Below are 27751 nucleotides of genomic sequence, written 5' to 3'. Positions count from 1 at the left end.
ACGTATATTCTCTTTAGTATTCTCAACTTGAAAAAGAAATCATTCATTCAATTAACCTACATGTATTGAGCATATACTTTGTGTCAGTTACTGTGGATAAGGGTTGAACAAAACACAGTCCTTATCCTTAAAGGACCCTCAGACAAGTGGGGGGAGAAAGACAAGTATAACAAGTAGATAATTATAATTTACAGTGTGGTAAGTGCCATAATGTATGCATGTATAGGGTGTTATGGAAAAACAGAAGAAAACTTCAAAAGAAGCACAGGAAAAAGCTTCCAAAAAGAAGTGACACTTAAAGTATTGAAAAATGAGTCAGAATGCAATAGGCAGATGAAGGATGGAAGAGTAGCCCAATCAAAGGAAATAGCGTATGCAATACACAGAAAAGTCATTATGGACAAAAAAGAAGGCTTCCATACAGTTTCGGAATGGGTTGAAAGGCTGGAAGAAGTGAGAGATGAGGCTAGAGGAGTAGGACAAAGCCAGACTAAGAAAACGATCAGGAGACACAAATAAATGTTAAGTAGGCATGATAAGATTAGCACTGCAGCAAAATCTCTCTGGTTGACTTGTGGAAGATGGACCAGGACAACTGAGACAAGGCTCCCTGAAAACCCCTTAGGAAGCCAAAGGAATGGAGGTGATGACAGGTAACAGATTCCTAAAAAAAAAAGACAGTAACAAATGACATCAGATCAAGGGGATGGATAAGGAAGACATTTAAAGTGAGATCTACAGAACTTAGAAATGGATTGGACATGGGAAGTGAAGGAGATGTGGAAGACAAGAATAGCTCCACTTTTCTTGCCTGAATTAATTGAGTCAAGGAATTTGACTCAGTTCACTGAGACTTAAATAAACTAGAAGTAGATTTGACGAGGAAGGGATGTTCAGGCTTTAATATTTTAAGTTTGACAGAATATTGGTAAGGAGGCTAAGTAGGCTATTAAAAATAAGCCTTTATAGTCCAAAAATGAGGTCAGATTTGAGCATTGTTTGGGGTTGAAACAGTGAATGTGTATAATGTGAATGTGTATAAAAGAATACAAGGAGGATATTTAGTTTGAGATAAGGATTAAGAAATTCTTTCTCACCCACAAATGAAAGTGAGAAAGAATCGCTTGCATATAGATTAAAAAGGAAAGAAGAAATCCACAGAAGCACATCAATGAGATTTGTGTGGATTAGGAAGGGATCTGAAAAAGTGGCTGAAACACCCCATCTTCTCACTAGAACAACAACTAGAACAACTAGACTAGTTCCTCTAAATTAGAACTATGCAATTTTTTTCATTCATGCAAAAAGGCAACAGAAAGACATTTTTCAGATATGGAAGGATGCTGAAATACCACCCACCTACATTACCTGAAAAGATTAACAGAAATTTAAAAGGCATTAAAGAAAATCAATAGAACTAAAAATATTAATGCATACTATCTAGCTTATATCATAACCAATAAAGGTAAAAGAAAAAGTAATGAATCTTACCCTTATCATAAGTATGACTGGATTACTGTCCATTAGTGCTTTATTTGGATTAAACTTTGTTTTACTATCTCTTAGGAAGTGTGGTTTCAAAATATATCCAGAACCACCATTATCCAAAAATTTCCCATTTTGAAGATCCATAGGCAGACCAGGGGTCTGGAAATTTAAGGCCACTGTGAGGGAAAAAGAGTATTTTGACATTGTCAGGAAACAGAGGGTATATCTAAAGAAACGCAACTAAACAGTTTACTGAAACCTAATCATGGATTATATATCTTCGAACATTTTAAGAGCAAGCATTTGCCAAATAAGTCATGATTTTTAAACCTTTCCTTTTGCCATGTCTTTGTTAACATATGAAGGTGAGTTTCAAAATTTAATCTGCAAATTATTTTACAGCTTTGAGTTAAAAAATCAAAATGGCATACAGCATAGATTATAGAATAGCAATGTACATGTCAGAAAACATTCAGGAAATATGAGAGTAAAGAAAATCAGTCATTAAATGCTGGAAGGGAAGACACCAACTGTATCATAAACTTTCAGGTCTAAAGAGGTACTGTAATCACTTGAGGAGAAAGCGAGGAACAGGCAGAGCAGTAATTGTTGTTAAAATACAGAAACAACTCCGTATAGGCTGGTAAACAGCCACTATATGCAGTACCACCATCTACCCCCCACTGCCCTCCCCAGCATCCTGATCCCACCCCCTCCCTCTCTGAAAACCTATGGGCCTTGTCCCAATCGAGCAGCAGAAGGGTTAACACCTGGCACTTTCTGACTGGTTAGTCCCACTGGTACACCAGTTGATCAATTTGGAATAAGGAGAGTCAGTCAAGGACAAATAACAAAGCTATGCAGTCTTACTTTTCAATACTATGAATGCAGACGTGATTAAAGTACAAAAAGCAGAGGCCACTCGATTTGAAGAGGCCCTTAGCAAATCTTTCAAGCAAAGGACTCTATCTTCACTGTTCTCTTACATCTCTTTTTGGTTTCTTTTTCCCATTCCTACAATTCCCATGCAAACTCCTCATGAATTTAACCTCCATGCTTCTACCCTCACCTAGATTTACCCTTTTCAACCTATTTAGGATTAACTTCAACTCTTGAAGCCATTGATTCATCATTGCTTGACTCCAAAACACCCAGGCTCGAAAATTCTTCAAAGGAAGCTCTTTTCATGAATCTTTTATTAATTCACAAAATGAATTTATTTTATCTTATTTTTGCAAAAAACTCAATATCCTATGTAACATACCCATTTGACAACCTACATTCCAAAATTCTTGAGGATTAAAATTAGAAGAGTCTGCTCTTGTTGCTTTGGGATATATTCTGGTAATGAACTTCGTGGTGTGAAGAATAAATTCATTGGCTAAAAAAAAGAAATTTATTAAAACATTTCAAAGATTTCAAATAAACTACTATGTCTATATATTTATTTAATTCTACAACAGTTTCAATAATGTTGATGTCTATTGTCCTGGCAGAAATATTTGCAATTCATGAAAATCAAAATAAATTCATGCCTTTGTTTGGCAGAGTAATTCACTGTTATTGAAAAGTTAATAATCATTTTTATTAAACAATTTTATGTAATTATTCACTCAAAGAAAGAAACAATTGGATAATATATTTCTTTTTGTTCACATCCAAATTAATTTCACTTTGATATAGAGTATATAAAATTCCAAAATAAAATGCATCCATTTTTGAAAACAAAAGTATCTTTACCCATTTTGGTTTTTTTCACTTTGGTTTTCACATTAGGAAAGAATTGCACGGAAGTCATATAAAACTATGTGATGTCATCCAAGTTAATCAAGTTGAATATTTAACAGATCCTCAGGGCTGAAAGGGACCTTAAAGTTACTCAACTCAGCTTCCAGCTGACCTTCTAACCACCATAGTATCTTTCCCCAAAATTCATTCAATTTCTGTTTGCATCCCTCCATTGAAAGAGAACTTGCAGGACTTCCCTGGTGGCACAGTGGTTAAGAACCCACCTGCCAATGCAGGGGACACTGGTTCGAGACCTGGTCCAGGAAGATCACACATGCCATGGAGCACCTAAGCCTGTGCGCCACAACTACTGAAGCCCACGCTCCTAGAGCCCATGCTCCTCAGCAAGAAAAGGCACTGCAATGAGAAGCCCGCACACCACAAAGAAAAGTAGCCCATGCTCACTGCAACTAGAGAAAGCCAGCGTGCAGCAACAAAGTCCCAACACAGCCAAAAATAAATAAATAAATAAAGTTATTAAAAAATAAAACGTATTTGTTCTTCAAAAAAAAAAAAGAGAACTTGCTATCTCCCAATACTTCTGATTATTTCAAATGTTTTCCTTACAAGGAAAGGAAGACAATGTCTATACTTGAAGCACACACACACACACACACACACACACACAGTCTGTTTCAGTTTCTATACATATTCTTTATGTTTCTACTTATATTTTTTACACATTTCTAGTAATTCTATTTAAATCACTTCAGATTCAAAACTAATTTACACCATATACCATTGGACATCCCTCAAATTTTTGAACATAGATTTTATGTTTCTCCAAGGTTTTTATTCTTTCACTAAGCAGATCCTTTTCCCACAACTATTTCTGCTAATATGGTGACCAGTCATGGAAGAAATGGTTATTGCCTATGTCCACTCTATTTGCTCTTCAGGCTAGAACAGAATCATTGCCACTCTCATCCTAAAAACTGTTCCTTAGGAAGCATTTTCAGGTAAAAAATTCCAGTTACTGAAGTTAATAGTAATTACAGTTAATTTAATTAACACTCAATTTTAGAAGTTATCCTCTCCTTGAGGAAAAGTTCACTTTGAAGCTGCTCATGTACAAATGCACTTTGTGTGTCCAAGTGTCATGATCCCTTATCCAGTCCTAAACTAGATGTCTATCTGTTGATAAAATGCGTACTCTTCTGGGTCTTAATTTTTTTCATCTACAAAGCAATAAACATGAATGATCACTATGGACCCTTAACATGATTTTGTTACTTCTGAGATTTAGAAATTAAACGTGCTATTTTTTCACATAGCATGAGAAATGTGAAAATTAAATAAGAAAAAATAAGAAAACAACATATAATCTCACCACTCAAATAATAACCCTGATAACCTCTTGGTATATATATATTTCCATTCTTTTGTCATATGTATATACTTATTTTTAATTGAATCTTATTGTTTATTCCCTTTTATAAACTTCCATTTTTTAACTTACTAAGATAACATGAAAATCATTCCATTTCAATAATATTCACCTACGACATTATTTTTAAATAACTGAAAAGCATTCACACATATGAAAATTTCTGTTTCTGATTTTTCCCTATTATAAACTTAATGATGTTTATTGTTTTTAATGATAGACATCCTTGCAGAACATCTTTGCCCAATCATTAATTATTTACTATTAACTTTTGGCACAAGAAAAATATTCTATACTCTTTCCAAAGAAACGCTGATGCTATATTTTATGACTCTGCTCTGAACTACCCAGTCCCTTTTCAGATTTTGAGCAAGTGTTTAATATGATGAGAGTGAGAGAATTATAACGACTTTTGCTGTGCCCACATGTCCTGTCCCCATGAACAACAACAAAAACCATCCGATAGTTTGAAAGAATGGAGGCTAGTAAAGTAGGTCATTCATATTCAAACTCTGTTGACAACAGTTCACAGTAAAAAATATGCTTTATATCACAACCCAACACCACACACACAAAATTGTTTCACAAAACAATACTTATTCTTCCTGCCTACAATACATCTTCTCCATCCTATTATTTTGTTCTATTCCATTCCATTTTGTTCTATTCCATTCCATTCTGCTCTACTCTATTCTTTTAACTGTCATTTAGATCTACTGAATTGACTTTTGGTCGCAAGCCTCAATTTAAAAAAAAAAAAAAGCCCTATATAGGATCTTTCTAATAGGCAGTTTGAGGAGATAAGCTAAAGCATGCCTCAAAACCCTAGGGTTGGGCTTCCCTGGTGGCGCAGTGGTTGAGAGTCCGTCCGCCTGCCAATGCAGGGGACGCAGGTTCGTGCCCTGGTCCGGGAGGATCCCACATGCCGCAGAGCGGCTGGGCCCGTGAGCCATGGCCGCTGGGCCTGCGCATCCCGAGCCTGTGCTCTGCAACGGGAGAGGCCACAACAGTGAGAGGCCAAGAAAAAACACCCTAGGGTACCAATGGCCAGCCAAATGAGGTTAACCAACAAATATACCAGAATCTGCATTTCCTAATAGCCAACAGCTTTTCTCAAGTCAGTCGCAGGTGCTGATTTCTCTGCCACAGCACTTCTACATAAGACGGTAGATTGCAATTTTAAAAAGGATATGGAGAGTCACCTGATTCTGATTATTAAGCTAATTGTTGAGGCACAGGGTAGGCTGCCCCTAAAATGTGCTTCAGTGGCATATTGATTATTTTGAATTAAAGTGACTTAAGAAATGGCCAATGCAAGAGGGACGCTCTATCCCTCCTTTCTGTCTCCTTCAAAGCAGGAAATAAATGTCTCATGTGAAAGATGCACTCCCTGCGTCTGAACATAGGACACCCTTCCCACCAAAGACAGGGAATTCAGGGCTGAGAAGACTGTGAAAACAAACTTTGTGACTTCTTTAATTTACTACCCCAAGCCCAAACGCTGTTTGAATTCTTCACTAATTGGTCACCCAAAACCTAAGTTTCTTTGTCCTGTCAATTCCTCACAAATTTATTGTTTCTTTGTCTAAAAAGTATAAAACCTGTTGACTTTGGTCACTTCTTAGGTCCCATTTATATGAATTAAATTTTGTTTCTTTTTCTCTTGTCAATATGACTTGCGTCAGTTTTATTAGTAGTCCAGCCACAAGAACTCAAGAAGGATAGACGGAAAAAATTTCCCCTCCTGACAGACCATCCCTTTTTAAGTTGATGATATTCCCTGCCATATAAGTCTGAGAAGAAGGTAGCGTCTTCTTCCCATTCTCTTTCCCTGTTGTGTCTCGGGCTCTACCAAGCAGAATAAACCCACCTCAGATGTAGAGTCAGGAGACAGTGAAAAGAAGATGCAGAGACACATGGTCCCTCTGCAGGTACACAGCCATCTGGCAGTCTGGCCTGGGTACCATTTTTATTTATTTATTTTTTTATTTTATTTTTTTTGCGGTATGCGGGCCTCTCACTGTTGTGGCCTCTCCCGTTGCGGAGCACAGGCTCGGGATGCGCAGGCTCAGCGGCCATGGCTCACGGGCCCAGCCGCTCCGCGGCATGTGGGATCCTCCCAGACCGGGGCACGAACCCGTGTCCCCTGCATCGGTGGGCGGACTCTCAACCACCGCGCCACCAGGGAAGCCCCTGGGTACCATTTTTTCCCTCTTCTTCACCTTAGAGATACAGCCTCCCAGTCTATTTAACTCTACCGCTTAGTGCCCACCGAGTCCACAAAGTTCATCCTGGCTCCAGTCTCCCCACCATAAGCCTTTATCATCTCCTCCCTGCAGACGGTGTCACCCTTATGCACTAACAGAGGCATCTTTCAGAAACACACAGGGGATCATGTGACTCCTGAGATTTCAATCTTTTCCTACTCACTTTGGATTGCAGGACAAAGTCCAAGTTCCTTGTAATTTGGCTTTGCCTACCTCTGTAGCCTTGTCACTCACTGCTCTCCCATGTAAACTGCTCACCACAGCCCCTCCCAACAAAGTGTCCATACTGGACATTCGCAATCAAAATTTCATGACAAAATAATGGTTGAGTTCTGTGAAATAAAACTTAATGCGACCTGAGGCATATAACCCTTTTTAAAATATGTTAAATATGTTGAAATTGTACTAGAATATAGCTTTTGTAAACATCATTGATCAATTTTGACAGCTTAAAAGTGAATATAACTTGTTTAAACACTTCATCTATTTGAATCATAAGAACTTACGTCTCAACTTTGAAAGTTTTCGGGCTTGTGACTCCCCAATAGAGTTACTTTCATTAAATTGTTGATACAGTCTTGAATGGTGAAAACTTCTGAACTTCTCAATTTTAGTATAAATAACAAGATCAGATAGGGCCGTAGCTATTTTTAACTTTGCGGTGAAAAAAAAAGGCAATAATTTCACATATTTGCACTAATCATTTGAAAAATTATTTTTTCAATAAAGAAAATACGCTTTCAAATCAATGATTTTAGTCTTTTCATAAGATTATATCCTCAAAAACTATTTGGATTGGGTCAATGTGAATATGTTCTATTATGACAACATTTAATGTCAATTATGAGACAACCTAAACCTAAAATCCCAATTAATGTAATAAGTATTGAGGATGGCAATTATTTCTATTTCCTTTATCCCAAAGGTCCTAGTTTAGTATCAGGAATTCTACAAATTCAAGAATTTTAGTCATGAGTAAATATATTTCCAATGTGATCTAACATTTTGGAATAACTTCTGTTGTAGAGTACTCTATTGCTCTTCTATAGCCCAGTATCTATACCCTTTGCACTTCTGTTAGCCCCTTCCAAAGTGTTCTTCTTCTTTTTTTTTTTTTTTTGGAAAACACTTCCTGCGCATGCTCAATCCATGTGCTTAAGTGTCGGTAACGTGGACTGGGCCTGGCTAACCAGAGCTCTGCATTCCCCACAGTAAGTGGCTCAAGGATGCGCACAGCTTGGATCATAGCCAATGTACAAAAAGAATCTGCTTGGTCAGCTGAGAGATAGATAGGCCTTCCATTGGATTTGAATCTGAAAGCATGTAAAACTGAAGCTTGGCAAAGGCTTGCACCAATATAGGAAAAGTAGGGCCAAAGTTGGAGAAAGAAATTTCTGTGGACTTTGTTTGATACACTTCAACCAAGTCATTCCTGAAATTAGAATCCCTTTCCCTAAACTTTTCATTTCTGTGGACCAATTGAATTAATTCACATTTTACTTAAACCAGCTGAATTAGTTTTGTATCCCTTGCAACTGTGTATACCTTCCTTTGTCATGCTAACTTGTATACTTAAAATACTATATAATATAAATAGTGCTTTTCTTGTCTCTGACAGTATGATCGCCTTCAGAGCAGATACACTATCTTTTGTACACTGCACAGTGTCTAATACATAAGAAGGCATAATATTTGTTAGCTGTAGAGAAAAAAATAATCACAAACAGCTAATACAGGAAGAGATGACTTCTAAAACTTCTTGTCCACTGCTAGTTTTTTCCAAACAAATTTTAAATAATAGACTGAAGTTATTATAAGTAGGAAAAAGATGTTTCCTCCAAAATGTTTTAAAACTACTCAAGAAAACAATAAGACAACTTTTCAATCACTTGTAAGGCTTTCGCAAAGCCTCATCTCACCTTTTTCTTGAAGAGTGGAATTCCGACTGCCCCTTTTGACTCTGCCTCCTTTTCCAAATCATCTTGAAAAGCATCCGATGGTTCTGGTCCTTTGGCCTCATTTTCCTCCTCCTCTTGCTCTGCCTCCTCTTCTTCTTCACATTCCTCTACCTGACCATGCTTATCAGAACCTCTCCTTTCACGGGTTTCCCTTAAAGTTCCTATTTTCTTGTTTCTAACTAATATTTTGAATTTTAATGCCTACAGAAACAATTCGAAAGAAAGATACAATTACACATGCACAGGTAAATCTGCACTTGTCATTGTCATCGAAAAGTCTTTCATCATATTGTCAATTTGCCCACAGTAGTAAGATATGCAAAAGCTCCATCTTTTTTCCATATTCCTAAAAACCTAACAGAAACCAGTGATATTGTATTGACCAAAATTCACCAAAAAATACGCCTGTAATGATTGGGGCTTTCTTTTCTTTTCTATTTCTTCTACATTCCATAAATTATTACTATGCACAAATTTGAAATACACAAAAATTATATATATATAATTTTCTATAGATTATTATTAAAATTATATAATTTTATATAAATTATTATTTATATAATTATATATATATTTTTTCAATGTTACAGAAGTTAGAATGTTATAACTTCTGGTAGTGAATGCTTCAGGTCATCACTCTCTTATCCAACATTAAAAGTATTATATGAGATCAGGTATATAAAAATGTCTATTATAGTATTTGACATCTAGTAAAGACTAAATTTAAGCTAAAGATTTATAAATCTTCACATTTCAACTGTATTGCATACGAGCATCATCAACTTAATATTTCCTGCCCATCAAAACTAGGAGCATGGCAAAATTCACCATCTGGGTCACTCATTCTAAATCCAAAGCCTTCTGGTTCCTTTCTTTCACTTACTTATTTCTGCCCTTTTCAAATATTCATTAATTTAACAAACATATTTAGTAAGTGCCTGGTACATTGTATATAATGTTACTGGGATCTACCCTATGAAGAAAAATTCCTTTCTTTTTTTATTATAATGTTTTTATGTATGTATTTATTTATTTTTGGCTGTGTTGGGTCTTAGTTGTGACACGCGGGATCATTGTTGCAGCATGCGGGACCTATGGTTGCGGCGGACGGGCTTCTCTCTAGCTGTGGGCTCTGTAGTTGTGGTGCATGGGTTCCAGAGCACGTGGGCTCTGTAGTTTGTGGCACGCAGGCTCTCTAGTTGAGGCGCACAGGCTCAGTAATTGTAGCACGTGGGCTTAGCTGTCCCGCGGCATGTGGGATCTTACCACTGGACCACCAGGGAAGTCCCTAAAGTTCTTTTCTTTGAGGAGCTTTGATTGCCCTTCTCTTTGTCATCCTCAGGTACCCACTCAAATTATTCCATCATCTTGGGTCTTCTCTCTTTTACCATGACCCTCGTTTTACTAATACAGAGTTTACCAAAGTGCACTCTGCAACCACAAGTGTCAAAAGCATCACCTGGGGTGCTTGTTAAAAGAAAAGATTTCTGCAATCTACTTCAAAATTAGAGAAGCAGAATCTTGAATTGTGGGACAGAATTATGTCTCTTTAACAAGTCTCCAGGCAATTCTTTTGTATACTGAGGGCTAAGTGCAGTATGAGAAAATGACTTTATCTCTAATTTCTCATTTACTCATTGGAAAGCATCTCCTTTAGTGTGGAAGCAAAAGCTTTAATGGAAATTATATATCTGAATACTAAAAATTAGATTTATAAATAACAAGAGGAGGAATTCTATTCCTAGAAAACTGAAATTATTATTATAATTTCCTGAATTAGACCATGACTCTTAGATTTAATCTCTGATGATGTGTTTACAGCACTCTGCACAAGTTGTTTAATATTTCTTTTCTGTCATAATTGAACACGTTTAGCCTGTGAGCATTTCTCATCAGGTGAAAGAGTCACAGTTTGTCCATTTGTTCAGTTTATTTTTCTCTGTCTTAATTCTATCGTGAGTCCTATACCTCTTGTCCTTAGTGTCATAATACTTTCATCTTTAAATTTTCTACTCATCTAAATAAAATAAAGAAAAATATAAAGGGGGATATTCAAATATTACAAATATATATTATATCTACCAAAATGATGACATGTCAAAATTAAACTATTGGTTAGGGGTGTCAAAAAAGAAAAAAGTTCATTTATCACCTGATAAAATTTGGGGTGAGGAGAATGGACCAGCAGACGAAACTGAAGAGTGGCCAGAGAGGAATGAGGAAAGCCTGAAGAATGTGGTGTTACAGAAGGAAGTGTTTCACGGAAAGGAAGGAGGCATCCATAGCGTTGAATGTTGTCAAGGCAACAAGTCAGAGGAAGGCTGAAATAGGTCCGTTAGAATTTACTGGTAGTGGGTACTTCTATGGTGGTCCAGTGGTAAAGAATCCGCCTTTCAATGCAGGGGACATAGGTTCAATCCCTGGTTGGGAAACTGAGATCCCACATGACACGGGGCAACTAAGTGCCACAGCTACAGACCCCATGTGACCTGGAGCCTGCACTCCACAACTACAGAAGCCCATGTGCTCCAGTGAAAGACCCCACAAGCCTCAACAAAGATCCCACGTGCTGCAACTAAGACCCGATACAGCCAAAAAAAAAAAGAAAATAAATATTAAAAAAAAAAAGAATTTACTGGTAGGAAAGTGATGAGCACACTGAAATACTTACTTGGTGCACATGGAAGAGGAAGCCTGATTAGGTAGGTTGTGAGGAGACAAGGAAATGAAAATTTGGGTTGAGAAAGGAAATAATAAAATAAAAAGATAGCTGGAGTAGAAACTGCAATCCTGAGGGTAGGGTGTGCGTGCTTTTTTTAAACCAAATACTTGAGTATGCTCAACTGAAGATGGTAAGACGTCTGTAGAGACAGGGACATTGAAAAGAGCAGATTAAAAAAGGGGGAACCTGCCACCCAGATGCTGAGGTATTGGGCATGAATTCTATTTACAGCCTAGATCTTTGCCTCTTTCTTAGCCTTTGGCCTGTAAAACATACCAAATTCCTGTGGTCTAATATTAACTGACTTGAAATTTTGGACACATGGGATATAACGCACAATTAAAATGTGAATTTTTAGGTATATCTCTCTATATTCTCTTTATCAAAATGTATTCACCTACATGCTCACGGGACTATTTCCTCGGAAACACATTGCAAAGATACACCTCGATAAATAATCAAAACTAAGCATCTGTCATTGATCTCTAGCCCAGTTTCATGGGCCAATACAATAGTAGCATGTTTTTTTCTCTTTTTCTTAACCTGAGCTTCTCAGACAAAGTGTTACCTCTGGTGAAGGTAATTTGTCTGGAAAATCATCAAGAGTATCAGAAAGCAAGGCGTCTCCGAAAGTAGACTGCAAATTGTCTGCCATCACTTCTTGTTGGGAAGGGGAGCAGTGATTTTCTAAAGAGAGCACCACTGGGTAGTCAGATGTCTAAAAAATTAACCATTACTACAGTTATTAATCAAAACTCCTCAATAAATTTAATGCAATTTATAGAAGCACTTAATTTTAAAACATTTCTAATGTTCAGTACCTTCGCAAAATTATTACGTTTTCTTTAAACTGAAAATAGTTTTGAATCTGACAAAATGGAACATTAAATCTGTATAAAAAGGAAAATTATTACTATTTGCATTAGAAGTATAGGAAAAAAAACTGAAGCACCCAACAGTGGGTACTTGTTTAAATAAATTATGGCATATCCTTTTAAAGGAATGATATAACTCTGTCACAAAAGAGGTAGAACTATATATACTCTACAGAAAGTTATCTACGATCTAGTCTTATGAAGAAAAACAAGTTGCCAAAGAGTGAGATTCTACATCTTTTTTTAAACTACATATATATGTTTAGATATTTTTAGGAAAAACTTTAACCCTGGTAAGTTAAAAAAAGGTTAATTTTCTACTTTTTCAATTTTAAATTCTATAATCAAAACTCATTGCTTTATAATTAAAAACAAAGATAAAGATATTTCCAATTTTTAATAATAAAGAGTATCTAGTAAGTAAAAGTGACTCAACAAAGATATTTTCTGCCCTTAGTCACCATTGTAACTTTTAAATTTGTCACAAAATAGTGAACAGCACTCCTTTTGGGATCTTATTCAAAATTATTTTCTTTATTTTGTTTCCACATATAATTATCAGGACACAAATTTACCAATTTAGAATAATAAGAAAAGGAATTGCAAGGTCTGCTGCATTATTACAGACCTTTGATATATATGTCATATGTTACATATATCACATATAATATTATGCCTTATTAATGTATGAGTATATTAATTTCTTATGGCTGTTGTAACAAACTGTCATAAACTTGGTCACATGAAACAACAGATATTCATCTTTTCATAATTCTGGAGGCCAAGATTTTGAAATCAGTTTCACTGGTTAAAATGAAATCAGTTTCACTGGCTAAAATTTCAGCAGCTCTAGGGGAAATCTGTTCTTTGCCTTTTCCAGCTGCTGGTGGTTGCCAGCATTCCTTGGCTTGTGGCCACATCACTCCAATCTCTGCCCCTCATCTTCACATTGCCTCCTCTTCTGTGTGTATTAAATCTCCCTCTACCTCCCACTAATAAGGATACATATGATGGCATTTAGGGCCCACCCAGATAATTCAGGATAATCTCTCATCTCAAGATTCTTAACTTCATCACACCTGCAAAGACCCTTTTTCCAAATAAAGTAACATTTATAATTTCCAGGAATTAGAACCTAATATCTTTGGGGTTCGGCCTAAAAAATGACCTTCTCGTAAATACCCATGTACATATTGACTCAGTCTAATATTAAGAGAATAGTGTAAAATTCTTTTCCCAAATATAATAAGTGATTTTGAGACTAGGCAAAGTGAAGGCCTAGCAAATGGATTTCTTGATTAGGCCCTGACTTCACTCACTGGGAAGAACTCATTTTTTTTTTTGTCTTCTGTGGTCTTTGGCTCCACCCTCTGGGAAGATCCTCTGGCATTACCCTCCTTGTTCATATCTAAAACATGTGCTGAGGAGTTGGCTTTCCTTAAAGCCAAGCCACTTTTGCAGCTCACTTCCTGACCAAGCGTTGTTTTAAGGTTCACCTAACAAGTCAGACTTATGTTTGGTTTAGTTTTTAGCAATACAACTTCCTCAAAAACTTCAATTTCATATGTTTGTTTCTAGTAAGTCACATGTGTCAGTAACTATATCCAAAGTTCTTTTCAAGCCACAGTTATCAAGTCTATTTTATTTCATTGTTCTCTCTTCCCCAAATTAATGGTGACTATATTGAGCAAAAAGTTCAACCTTTGATCTAATCTTTGCTGCAAAACTGTGTCACGTTATCCAACTGAGAAGTCTCATTGAGTCTGTTGCTCAAAGCCTTTTTTTTATTCCATCGCTTACTCTTTGGAGTCTTAGAAGCTGTAGGGGTTTGTCCATCCTTGCAAGTCATTTTAATTTTAAGATTGTCTCTATTTCCTTTTATTCCCTCAGTTACCCACCCTGAATGAAGTGAGAGAGTTTGCTACTCAAATATTTGGGAAGAGTATTTCAGACGAAGGGAATAGCAAGTGCAAACGCTTTGAGATATGTCTGAAAAAGGGTAAGGAGGCCAGAATGGTCACAAGAACAAGGGAGAGGTCAGAGAGGTAATGGAAAACAGGTCATGTAGGGCCTTGGGAGTCAAGGTATGGACCTTAGCTTCTATTTTGAGTGGGATTGAAGGGTTTGAAAAGCGGAATGACATGACTTGACTTACCAAAAAGTCACTCTGGCTGATATATTGAGATGAAACCACAGGGGAGGAGGGAGAGAAGCAGGAACCCTGGATAAGAAGCCATTGTAATAATCCAAGTGAGAGGTGATGGTAGTTGACCAGCACAGTGACAGTGAGAATGGGGAAATTCAGTGTATATTTTGAAAGTAGAGTCAAGAGGATTTGCTGAAGAACTTATTGAGGGGTTAGAGAGAAAAGAAGGGACTGTTAATGCTGACAACAATGATTTAGGCCGAACACATAAAAGTTAACATTAACTGAGATGGGAAGGACCACGGGAAAAGTGGGACTAGGAAAAAGAGGAATATTATCTGGAGCTCAAGTCTAAACATGTTAAGTTAATTATACCTATTAAATATGCAAGTGGAAATGTCAAATCGGAAGTTGTCTATATTGGTGTAAAATTCAAGGGAGAAGTTTGGATAGAGATATAAATTTAGAAATCATCAGAAATTAGTTGTTTAAGAGAATTAATGCCATATATCAAGGTTTTATACTAAGATAAATTTTTAAATATTTTATATTTATTTTGTGAATATTTAGTATTTTATACTCTATTTCTAATAAATAATGGAGCAATTGATTTAACTGTGTGATTTTAAGTTATGCTTATGTTTACAGATAATACATTGACTTATTTAGGAGTACTTTAGGCTTTTCGAATTTGTAAGTTTAATTTATTAAATATACATTAAGTAGTAAGATTTTGTTAATTAAATCTCTTCAATTGCACTATGGTTGAAGTAGTTAAGAAAGAAATCACATATACTAAGTTTAAAAAAACAATTTAAAATGTCTGAAGGTACTGAATTAGCCAAGCTTGTCAATGGAATCAAGTATTATTCAGAATTCAATGACTGTTAAAACCAGCTCAATTTATAGACGAGGATTTTTAAGCTGAATTAAGAAGCTCTAAAAAGAATTAAATCTTTGAATCTGTAACTTAATACATTTAACAATAATTTTGAAATCTAAAGTCAACTTCTGTATAAATAGTTGACATTATAGTAGAAAAAATGCCAAAAGTTGAGATAATACATTTTTGACATTTGTGTCTTGAAAGTAAAATATTCGAATGTTGGTAAAATATTTACTATTACATAGGCCAGTATTTCTCAAACTGTTCTGGCCATTAACTCATGGTAAGAAATATAATTTATATTATGACACAATACACACGTGTGCACACATACACACACACACATAATATATATTATATAATTAAACAAAAAGTTCCATGAAAATCAAGGGGGGAAAAGTATGGGGGGGTGGGTGGGATGAACTGGGAGATCTGGATTGACATATATACACTAATATGCATAAAATAAATAATAAGAACCTGCTTATACAAAATTTTTAAAATTTTTTTAAAAGTTCCATGAAACCACATGTACCTTACTACCTGAGATTAACTTTGACAAATCTACCTTTAATGATATACTACATGGATTTCACTGCCGACTAATGGATCATAACCCACAATTGGAAATATTACTGATCTAAACTAAGGTCAAGCATTATAGGATTTTGAAACAAGTAAATTATCTTATGTTTACATAACTAATTGAACAAAGATATGCACGTACTATGAATGCGTATTTGTGTATCGCTCGGATAACAGTTTTAAACAGAAGCTTGCTGGTGAATGTATAGCCATGGTATACAACAGGTTCATTTTGTGATCCGTCCCAGCAGTCAATTTCCAGACAACGGCATCCTTTCACAAGGGCACTAGTAAAATTTAAACAAAATAAATGGTCATTCCTAGATTATGGTTTATACCTTTAACAAAATACTACATGAATTTCATTCCCTACTAATAGATCAAAACCCTCTGTAGTTTTATGGGAAAAAAATTTTTCATGGAGGACAACCTAAATAATACTGATTCTTGCTACATCTCTAGGTAGGTTTAATTACATCCTTAGATCAAGCCAACCTTTACCAAGCTGCTTATTTTAACTACACGGTTTGGTCCCCGGCAAAAATGTTTTGAGTGGATTGCACTGTGTCATGCCAACCCTTTTACTCAGAAGCATGTAAAAGAAAGTTGTCTCTCCCCCAGCGGTGGTGTGGAGGGCACTTTTCACTGTCTCATGGAGACACGGAGTGAAATGAATGAATAATGACGTGGGAACGAATAATGAAAATTTGTCTCTCACTCAGGAAAGAAATTCTCCACTTAAATAAGTTTAAGTGGCTTTTTGTGGATTAAAATATTTAATGCAGTTAATATTAGTTTTCCTCTTTTAAAGAGGAGGAAACTGAGACACAAGAATGTTATATCTATCATATAATTAACAAATGAGAGAAAGGGAGGAAAGATTAGCACCAGAAACTTAAACATTAATAGGTAAACACTGCATTACATCACCTCTCATAAGTAGAGAAATTTTGAAAGACTTGCATTTTGAGTGTATCTTCCACAGGTGTGTAAGGAAATAAAGGAAGAAATACAATTAAACTTAACTTTAAATTTTCACATGGGTGGAACACTTTCTTGGAATTCAAAAGTAATTTTCTGTATTTCTAAGTCAACCTGTTTAAAATGTGTAGTTTCTCTCTTTAAAAAATTAATATAATGAGGTATAAATAGAAATTTCTGTAATAAAAGTAGAGCTATGAATGGGGCAATCTTTACAGGATTCTAAATAGATATATTTCTGAGTTTGTGGATTTATGTATTTACTTAGATTTTAAACTGGAGAAGCAATATTAATTTCTAAGTTTGATGTTATCATGGGATTATAAGATATCTTTTCTATGATTTTTCCTAAGTAATATCACCCAATCACATAGCTTTGAATATCACCTATATACCAATGGCTTCCAATCCTATTTTTCCAGTCTGGATACTTCTTCTAAATCCCAGACACATACACTCAACTGACTATCTGACCTAGCCCTTTGATAACTAATTGATATCTCAAACTGAACACGGCCATCACAGAACTTTTGCTTTTGCCTCACAACCTACAATGGCCTCCTCTCTCAGGCTTTACCACCTCTGTCCACAATGTCATCATATCCTAGGTTATCAGGTCCAAAATCCTGATACTCTCTTTCCCTCATACCTCTCTTCAAATCACCGGGTGAATCACCTTGTTGGCTCTGCCTCCTTGAAATATTTCAAATTCAGCCCTCTATCTCAGCTGCTGCCTCATGAATTCACCATCTAAATGATCGTCATCACCTGGACTGCTACAATGTCTTCCCAAAGCATCTTCTACCTCCACTCTTGCACCATCAGTCTTTCCGCCACAGTAAAAAGTAAATCAAATTATGGTATTATCCCAAGGAAATTCCCTCCAATGGCTTCCCAATGCAACTAGAATAAATCCATTCTCCTTTCCATGGTCTCTAAGACCCTCATAAATGCATCCTGTCTACCTCCTCAAGCTCACCTCCCTTCATTCTCCATTTATTTGTTTCCACCCACACTTGCTGTCTTTCTCTCATGTGAACATGCCAAGCACTGATTATTTCTTCTACTTGGCATGCCCTTCCACTAGACCTGAAACTTCCTCTTTATCGTCACTCAGACCACAACTATATCCTCTTGAGAAGCCTTTCCTGACCCTTCAATTAAAGTAACACCCTTCACCCCACAATTACCTTAGTTCATCTTCTCCATATGAATCAGTCCCTGGAAATATCGATTTGTTTATCTGCTTATTAGCTGCCTATTCTCATGAACAAACGAGTGTAGCAACTCTGAAAATCTTGCTCACCACTGTATCTTCAGCTGACTGACTAAACTGAAGCTGAAACTAAACTGGTATTAACAGTATGATACATTGTAGGACGCAAAATTAATGAATGGTGCAGCGTAGACTGCCTTTAATCTATGTAAATTGTCTGACATATAAGTATATATATTATCTATAAATGCCACATTATATAATGTATGTGTTGGTTTTCCTTATAGCACTAAGATATCTGAGAATTAATTTTAACCATATTATTTTAGAAACCCCAGATGTTCTGATTAGCTAAATAAGATTTTTAAAGTCTTCTTCACATATTTTCCTATACGAAGTATCCAAATTGCTCAGGAAACTTCCAAGGGCCAATAAGCGGGGAGAGGAGGTGGGCAGACAGGATTAGAAGGGAAGTGTATGATAATAATATATTGAATAAATTATACAACCACCCAAAGATTGGATATCCAAGATATGTACAAATCAAAATTCCTCTTCCCTATGTGTTTTTATAACATGCATAGCCTTCTTTTACTGTGAATTATTACCTACTGAGGTAGACACCACCAGGAACTTTCAAACATCTTTAAAATATAATGGATTTAAAAATCGAAATACCTTACATATCCCCAAAGGTCACTTGGTCCCACTAACTGGTCAGATATCAAGTACGTATTATGTGAACTTGAAATAAAATAATCACTCAGTGGATGAGTCATATCTTGATAAACACTTTCATACTTATTATTAAATAGTAGACATTCAGACGAATCCATGTATCTTCTAAAACCTTCAAATGACATCTGGTGTGCTTGTTTAACTATGAAAATAAATAAAAAGAATGCAGAAATATCATTAGTAGTATATAAATTACATCTCAGTTTAAAACTTAGTAGCAGAGTTTGTTTCTAGAATATTCATTTAGAATTAATATTAATACTATTTTTAATGTTTCTTTGGAAGCAAATTTTTCTAAGGTTCTTATATTTAGTTCTTTTATATCAACATTCAAGTAGATTATATATTATTTAATCATCTCTGATTTTTAATATTTTAAAAATACATACAAGCAAAGTACATATGTCATAGATCCATTCATTTCCACAAGCTAAACATCTACGTAACCAGCACCAAGGTGAAAGAACAGAGCAGCACCCCAGAAGACCGCCTCCTGCTAACTTTCTAGTCTTCCTCCACCCACACCCCACCCCCAAGTGTATTCAACGGTCTGGCTTCTACCAGCATAGATTCAATTTTCCCTGGTTTTTGTGTTTTATATAAATGCACTCACACAATATGTATTTTTTTGTGACCGGTTTATTTTGCCTGACATTGTTTATAAGATTTATTCTTGTAGATGCACACAGTTAGACATTTTTTATTCCCATTTGTATATAGCTTTCTATTGTGTGAGTACACCACAATTTGTTTATCAGTTCTATTCTTGATGGGCATTTAGATGATTTCCAGTTTGGGGTTATTATAAAAAGTTCTGCTATAAACAACCAGGACATGTCTTTTGGTGCAAATATGTACATGTTTCTGTTGGGTGCATGCCTATAAATGCAATTGCTGAGTCATTTGCATATTACCATCTTTAGCAAATGATCTCTGAACTTTTATACTCAGTATCATATAAACCAAAATTATCTATTTAAGCAGAACACTGGCTCTGGAATGAGACAGCTTGGGTTAAATCCATTTATTTGTTATATGAAGAGCCTGTTAATTAACTTCTCCCTATCTTTGGAATGGTGGTACAGTAAGTCCCCTACATACAAATCTTCAAGTTGCAACTTTCAAAGATGCAAACTTGAATTTGCATGTCCAATCACATAAGTTAGTTCATGTGTCTGGCGTACACTGTCACGTGCATGCATCCTCTACAAGTGGTTGTGCTTCTGTATACTTTACTGTACAGTACTGTATAAAGTAGTACAGTATCTTTACTTCAAGCCCAGGATGTCCAGAAGCAAGCGTAAAAGCAGCAGTGATGTAGCTGGTACTACTGTACTTTTCAAGGTACTGTACTGTAAGATTAAAAATGTTCTCTTTATTTTTTGTGTTTGTTTTTTATGTATTATTTGTGTGAAAAGTATTATAAACCTATTACAGTACAGTACTATATAGCCGATTGTGTTAGTTGGGTACCTAGGTTAACTTTGTTGGACTTACGAACAAATTGGATTTACAAATTAGCTCTCAGAACAGAACTCGTTCGTATGTAGGGGACTTACTGTAATCATAACACCCATCCCTGCATACTAACTTTATATATTAGCTCTATAAAGGTTAGTTACTGTTGCTTTTGTTGCTGATTACTCAGTTTACCTCAAATTAAAAGTTGGTGTGAGTATTCACTTTAGAATAGAGAGTGTTGATCCTTGGCAAAGAATTTTATTTCTGGGAATTTATACTACAGAAATAGAGCCTCAGACAAAGATGGATGTGCAAGAATGCTCACACTAGCATTATTTATAAAAGCAAAATAAATGAGGGGAGGAAACAAATTAAATCTCAAGCTATGATACAATACTAAGCAGCCGTTACAAATAATGTATCAGAAAAAAAATATACAGTGACATAAGTAAATGTTTATGACATCATAAAAATGAAAAAGCCAGCATTCAAAATGCTCTTACAATTTTGGTTTAAAAAATGAAAGCTAGAAGAAAATACATAAAATGTTTACAGTCATGCAAACTATTTCAAAGTTATGCAAAGTTAGAAACATGTGAGTGTATGGGGCAAAGGCATCATATATTTTAATAGTAATGATTTGCATGAATTTATTCTTTTTCCAAGTGCAATTAGCAGTGATTGGCCTATAGCCCTTTTGAACTATTAACTAATTAAGTAACTATCTTTGGTACTGGAATAGAAAACAAACTCCTCTTATGCCTTTAAAAATTACCAGACTGAGAATTAATCTCATGGATTTTTATTTTTAAAATAAAATGAGGTTTTCCTTATTTGGTATTGACATATGTCAAGTATCAATGTGGGATGAAACTGAGAAACTTGGCAGCATTTGGGACTGTAAGATCATAATTCAAATTGACCTTAATAAGTCTCTAAAGTGATCAATAGCCATGTAAATGAAATGCAAGGTCTTGGCTGTGTGAAACTATCTGAATGGAAGCAGAGTAAGGCCCAAAAGATGAAATAGATGAACAGTGTAATATTATGGTTAAAATACAAACACAATTCCAAGATGTCACTGGCACCATCCCATTATCCCTTTGTATCTTTTAATTTACCACCTGCAGGTAACAGTGGCAATTTTTTTTTTTTGAATATTGACTGGAATAATGCTACTAAAAGTGCTTGTCTGTGAACTGGTTGTTTCCAGGTGGCAATGACATAAAGAGCTTGAACCAGAGCCTAAATCAATTCACTACTTTCTTAGAGAAAGTCTTTGCTATTGAAAGGAAAGAAGTCAGCTGGACTCATCAGATGTGCTTAGAGATGTACTTTTTTTACGTTCTGATGCAAGCTCTTTATCTTGTTGCAAACCTGCAAAGTTTTAATCGTGATCAGACCAAACTCTTACTAGCACTATCTTCAGTCTTACCACCATGGTACTTAAAAGCCTCCAAGGTCTTTACGTGGCACTGAATCATGAGCCAAAATCTTAATTGTGGCCAACAAGACCAACATGACTTAATCTCTGTCCAAATGCTTTTAGCCCTCATTCTCCAGGTTCCAACCACACTGTCCTCCTCTTGTTCCTCGATTCTCCAACTCAGGGCCAACACTTCTCTTCCCCCATTTTGTCACATGTCTAGTTCTTTCTCACCACTTACGTCTCAGCTCAAATATCGCATCCCCATCAAGGACTCTCCTAAACAACCAAGCTATGGGGACATATGTATAACTGATTCACTTTGTTATAAAGCAGAAACTGACACACCATTGTAAAGCAATTATGCTCTAATAAAGTTGTTTAAAAAATAAAAAACAACCAACTAGAGCTAGACCTCATGCTTGTCTACTCTCTATTTTATTTTTTTCACAGTACGCAGCACTCCCTGAAATTATCCATTTGTATGTTTAATTATTTATTGTCAATCTCCCTCCAACCCCCATCAGGAATATGAAACCTAGTTTGCCTTGTTCTCCACTGTATCCCCAGCTCCTAGAACCATACTCGGTGGCCACAGATAAACATTTGAATAAATTATGAATGTACGAGCCCATGAAGGAATAAGTCTTGTTTTGTTAGGACCCATATTATCATATGTTAAGCATTGATGGCCATAAACCAGTTTTCAAAGGCAGAACTTGGGCTTTCATATATCCCTTGTTAATAAATATTTTGAGCTATTCTATTAATTTCTGTAGGGTTAAACAGCATGCTTTAATAGTGTTTCTTGTGCATATTTTATTACATTATTATTATTTTATTTAAAAATAAACATAAATGGAAAAAATTGAAATATTTTAGCCAATGAAAGATGAGACAGAGATCAAAAACTATATGACAAAAAAAACAAAACAAAACTATACAACAGCTCACTAGCCAAAATGGTCATTGAACTTAAACCAGATGACTGCATTCAAAAAATAAAGAAAATTGTTTTAATGTTTATGAAATGTTGTAGACAATTATGTGTATAAACAACAGGGAAATTAGTGATTTTATAATGTTTTATTCTTTCCTAGAATTGTTTTCATTTAGCTAATTTAATATTCATATATTTTTCAATAAGATAGTGTATAAAAATGGAAAAGTGCCTATACCTGGGTTTTTATCTTATTAATGAATATCAAGACCCTTTCTTCCATTACAGTACTTGTAATAGAATCCTCATTTTGCTTTTCCTGAATAAGCTAATCTCTGAACACCTTAGAGATATACAGAAGCAGCTAAAAGAAAGGAACAGGACAATGAAAGAATGCCACTGTTACACAAAAAAGCTTTCTAAAAGATACATCTGCTGTCTGTAAAATATGAAATTAAAACAGCCAACATATAATATTACCCATAAGAAATCTGACCTAATCAAAAATTTGAATTTAATAAGTGCAAATCTTAAAAAATAGTTTGCATATAAATATTTGATAAAACTTTGAAATACAAGCATACCTTCTTCAATAGGCTCATATTTTTGAATGATCTCAGAAGCAATACTTTTATTAATGTCAAGTGTATACTGTTCTTGTGTCAAAAATTGGGTCAGATTCTTTTCAAAAAGAAATTTCCGGTTTTCAGAATACGTGTTGAAAATCTCAATAATTTCTTCTCTGTGTGCAATAATTCGATAAATTGTTCTAAATTCTTCTATGGTGATTCTTCCTTGCTTCAGCCTGTCATTATCCTACTAAAAAACAATGACTGGTGGGCTCACATTGTGAACATAAAAAATACACAAAATGAAGACGTTAGAGTATTTGTGTAACATATATACCAACTTATACTGGAAAGAAGTTACACTGGATTCTTATTTCAGATAAAATACATAAAACTGCATGAAATGGTGCCAAAGTTGGGGAAAGGTTAATGGATCATCACCACTTAAAACCCAGTGGCCAGAGCTGCCCAGTTTAAGTGAAGAAGTGTATCCTGTCGCTGGGGAGAGTTAGAGCCCTTACGCAGTTCTTTACCTGGAAAGACTTGCCCGAATTCAGGGGAAGCTGCTAGAGATTCTTTCAGACTTAGGACATCCCAGAACCATTTGGATTTACCTCAGACCTTCTCCTCACTGTGGTGATAACATATGCCATCCCATAGAGCTCACTATAGTCTGCTGTTTTGTCCTTGCCTAGTTGGTTTCCTCTATCAAAAGCTTTGTTTTGGGCACTTGGAAACTGAAATCTAGGACATGGGTCCATCATGAAGGGAAAACAGACCTGTGGTTTCAGATCTGCTCGGTCTGAATGGGAAAGGAAAGGTGATCCAGCAGGGGTGCAGGATTGCAGAGGGAAATGTTGACTCTGAGAGGTCATGGAACTTTCAGGGACATGTGTCCTACAGAGTCAGAAATATGAATCTAAATATCTGGAGGGGGATACAGGCTTGAGATGAACATGCTGGAGTTATTCCTGGGTGGATGTTTGTAAATAAATGGTCAGAAATAAGAAGACCCTCTCTGTAAAAAACAAAACAAAAACAACCCAATAGCCATAGTTGGAATGGAAAGAAGTATGGGAGAAGATGAGGATTCTAGGTTATCTTTCAATTACACATTTCATTTTTCTATTCTACTCTATTTGAGTAGCTTCTTGAAACCATCCAAACAGTATGTAACCCCATGTCATCAATAGGCATCCTGCACCATAAATGTCAGAATAAATCAGTCATTCAAGATCACTGTAAATACAGAAGCTGCAATAGGTGGTAATACTTTGAGGAAGTGGAATCTGCATAATCACTGAAGGAACTGGGAGAGGGACAAACAAGGTCAGTTTCGATGAGAAAGAGTAGCTTCACCTGGTTGTTCCGGAAAGTTCACATTTGAACTTCATGAGATAAGAGACAGGAAAGTGGGCTGGGTCCAGTTATTTAAAGTAACAGAATCACTGTGAGGTTCTGAGTAGGAAAATGACTAGCATAGGAGAGGTTTAGTTGTGATTAGTTGTGCATTACCAATGGGAAGAGAAGGAGAACTGCAGGTAAGGGAAGAGAGAAGATGCCATCCAGGTGGGAGGTGGTGAGTAGAAACTAAAGAACAGGTGTCAGTAAAATTATGAAGAGACAAGTCAGAAGGATTCAACACATTAACATTTTAGATGCATGAGGGAGAGAAGTCAAGAAAGTCTGGAGTTGGGGAGAGTTAGAATAACTAGTAGAATTAGAGTATCACTTACAAATAAAAAACTGAGGTATAGGAAGTGCACCTTAGAAGGACATAATTTCCAAAGAGGCTATTTATATTTTAATTTTCTCAATACACTGAAAAGTACTTAAGCTTAAGTACAAAAAGTTCCTGTTAAAAGGCCACTGTATTGTGGTGAAAAGCTGACAATCTGTAGACAGTCTGAGCTGACATTATATTCCCAGCTCCAAAGTATGTGGGATTTTGAACTTCTAAATTAAACTATGAGCTTCATACTCTTCATCTGCAAAATGGGGATAGATAGCACTACTATGTCACAGGTTGCTATGAGGACGGAGATATCAGTGTATTGTTAGGTCTTATCTATGTCTGTTTCCCTCACACCCTCCAGCCTAGTGTCTCATCTTTTGACAAATTTAACTATAAAACAACCCTAAAGTACAACAGAGGATAAACATGCTGGAAATGATCTCTTCACTTTTTAAGGAAAAGTTCACTGGTGGCTACCGGAGAGTTTGATCTGAGGAATCCAAGAAACAGTCTGAGCTGGGAATCAAGTAGGAAGAGCACCAGCTTAGTTCAAGGAGGAGCATTAATTTACATGTACAGAGCAGCTTGAAGAAGCAGGGGCTGGAATGGAGCCCCATTGGGAATGAGATGGTGATAAGCTTGGGAAGAAGATTGGAATCGGTGGTCGTCAAATAAGAAGTTGGGTCTCCAGAGCTCATTAAACAATAATAGCACCTTAAAATTACAAAATCTTAAAAATAATTCATATTATCAATAATCTCAGTAGACTACGAAGTTCAACTTACTGTTTTGAAATTCTGGATTTTGAGGTCCACATAAGTCAATGTTACAGAATTAATTTTGTTTTTAATTTAGCTCCATTTTGCTCATAATTTGTCACAAGATCTTAAGTCAATAAAAATCAAAGTGTGCCTGTAATTCCCGAAACATTTTGTCATGTAAAATTGTATGAATTAAAAACTTCTGTCTTACTGAATAGCAGCATACGATAAGATATACTTTATCCACTAAGCAATGAAAATTCTGCTTCTTTCAAGCAGGATATAAACTTGACCATCTGAAATGTCCTCTGGTAACTCGTTCTGTTTTGTTTTTCCCTAAAGATTGAAGTTGTTATCTGATACTAGAAAGAATTAGAGATATAAAGTTGAAACAAAATTCCACAAATACAAATAATTGCTACAATTGATCAAACCCAAAGGAAATGAAGGGTCAAAAATTAATCAAATTACCAAAAAAGAAAAACCACACACAAGAGGTGAGAATCGTATCGCTGAAAATGGGAAGTTCTAATTTTGATAGAAAGAGAAAAGGAAAAGGAAAGCAACAAAGGGTAAGTAATAAGGAGAAGAAAGATGACAGAGCGTCAGCAGAAGGGAAGAAAGAAGAAGAAAAGTGATAAGCAAGGAAGGTTCAAATCTGAGTACTGAGGCACGTAACAGCAGCCACAACTTGTAGGGTACCAATGTATTAGTATCTCCCCTGTAGGAGGGAATTGAAGGTCAAAAATCTTATGTAAATTGTCCCCAGTCTCACAGGCATGGTAGACCAGGACCTGAACTAACTCCAGAACAATAAGGACAAGCAATGGGAGGAAAGAGAAAACAATACACCATTGCACGTATTGAGAGTATATGTGCAGAAATAAACTGTGTCAAATACAAGTCTGATCTCTTTAACTCTCTTAAATTTCTCAGTGTTTCTCCTTTGTCTTCAGGACAAAATCCAAACTGTTGTGTGGAATCCAAGACCCTTGAAGACATCACTGATGGTTTCTTCCCTCACCTTCTCCCTTGCACTTCACACTGCCTGTGCTCTGAATGAGTTGCAGTATAAACATCAAGCTGTCTCTTGCTATTGTAAAGGCTGTTTCTTCTGTCTGGAATGCCCTTCTTTTATTGTACTTCTTAACTTACGAATTTCTACTAATCCTTGAAAAAGCGTCCTTCTCTAGAAGTCATCCCTTATGTCCCTCTGTGTCTCTTCCTCAGCCCATGTTAGAGAGTCCTACTCAGGATTCTTATACGATTCTGTACCTTCTTCTCTCCTAGGGTTTATTACAGTGGAATTAAAGCCTTTTTTTCTACTTCTCTTCTAGAAATGCCAAATTGTCTCAGACAGGAAGTCTGTCATCTGTTTCTTGTATCCTAAGTACTTATAAGAGTGTCTGACTGAGGTCTTCAGAACTTGGTCCGGCACCTAAACAATTTTATGATCCTGGTGAAATATGTTCATTTAATTGGATAAAGGAGCTAAAAATCTCCCTAAAGCTAGGGACTGTAGGAAAACTATTTTTAAAAACATATTACAGAAAATATGCAAAATCTCAGGCCCCACTGCAGGGAATACTATAGCTTTTTAAAATGTTACATATTAATCATTTACAGTTTACAACATAAAATAAGAGTAATGAAGCCATCTTTCTCCTGTTTACAAAAAAAAAACCCACGAAGCTCATTAAGTGGTTATTCTTTGCAAGCATTACAAAAAGAACTTTCCCAAACAACTCTTTCATTATTTATGTATAATTTTAAAATATATCTTTTACCTTAAGACTATGAATCCCATGAAGGTAGATATTTT

The 27751-nt window shown here is 35.7% G+C and overlaps 1 protein-coding gene across 1 annotated transcript in view; it reads right to left on the bottom strand.

Annotated features, from left to right (window-relative positions):
• The window catches only part of PLCZ1 (phospholipase C zeta 1), a 42573-nt gene that overhangs the window by 7750 nt on the left and 7072 nt on the right, over nt 1–27751 (bottom strand). The window contains exons 3-10 of the mRNA XM_060165346.1: nt 23449–23680; nt 18978–19179; nt 16245–16389; nt 12179–12328; nt 8850–9089; nt 7437–7584; nt 2753–2869; nt 1492–1664 (exon numbers count right to left, since the gene is read on the bottom strand). Of these exons, the coding sequence (XP_060021329.1) occupies nt 1492–1664; nt 2753–2869; nt 7437–7584; nt 8850–9089; nt 12179–12328; nt 16245–16389; nt 18978–19179; nt 23449–23680 (1407 nt within the window). The remainder of the gene's footprint in view (nt 1–1491; nt 1665–2752; nt 2870–7436; nt 7585–8849; nt 9090–12178; nt 12329–16244; nt 16390–18977; nt 19180–23448; nt 23681–27751) is intronic.

Source organism: Lagenorhynchus albirostris, chromosome 11 (assembly GCF_949774975.1).
Source record: "Lagenorhynchus albirostris chromosome 11, mLagAlb1.1, whole genome shotgun sequence".
Classification (NCBI taxonomy): domain Eukaryota; kingdom Metazoa; phylum Chordata; class Mammalia; order Artiodactyla; family Delphinidae; genus Lagenorhynchus; species Lagenorhynchus albirostris.
Note: the sequence above shows the minus strand (reverse complement) of the source record. Positions and strands in the feature narration are given on the sequence as shown.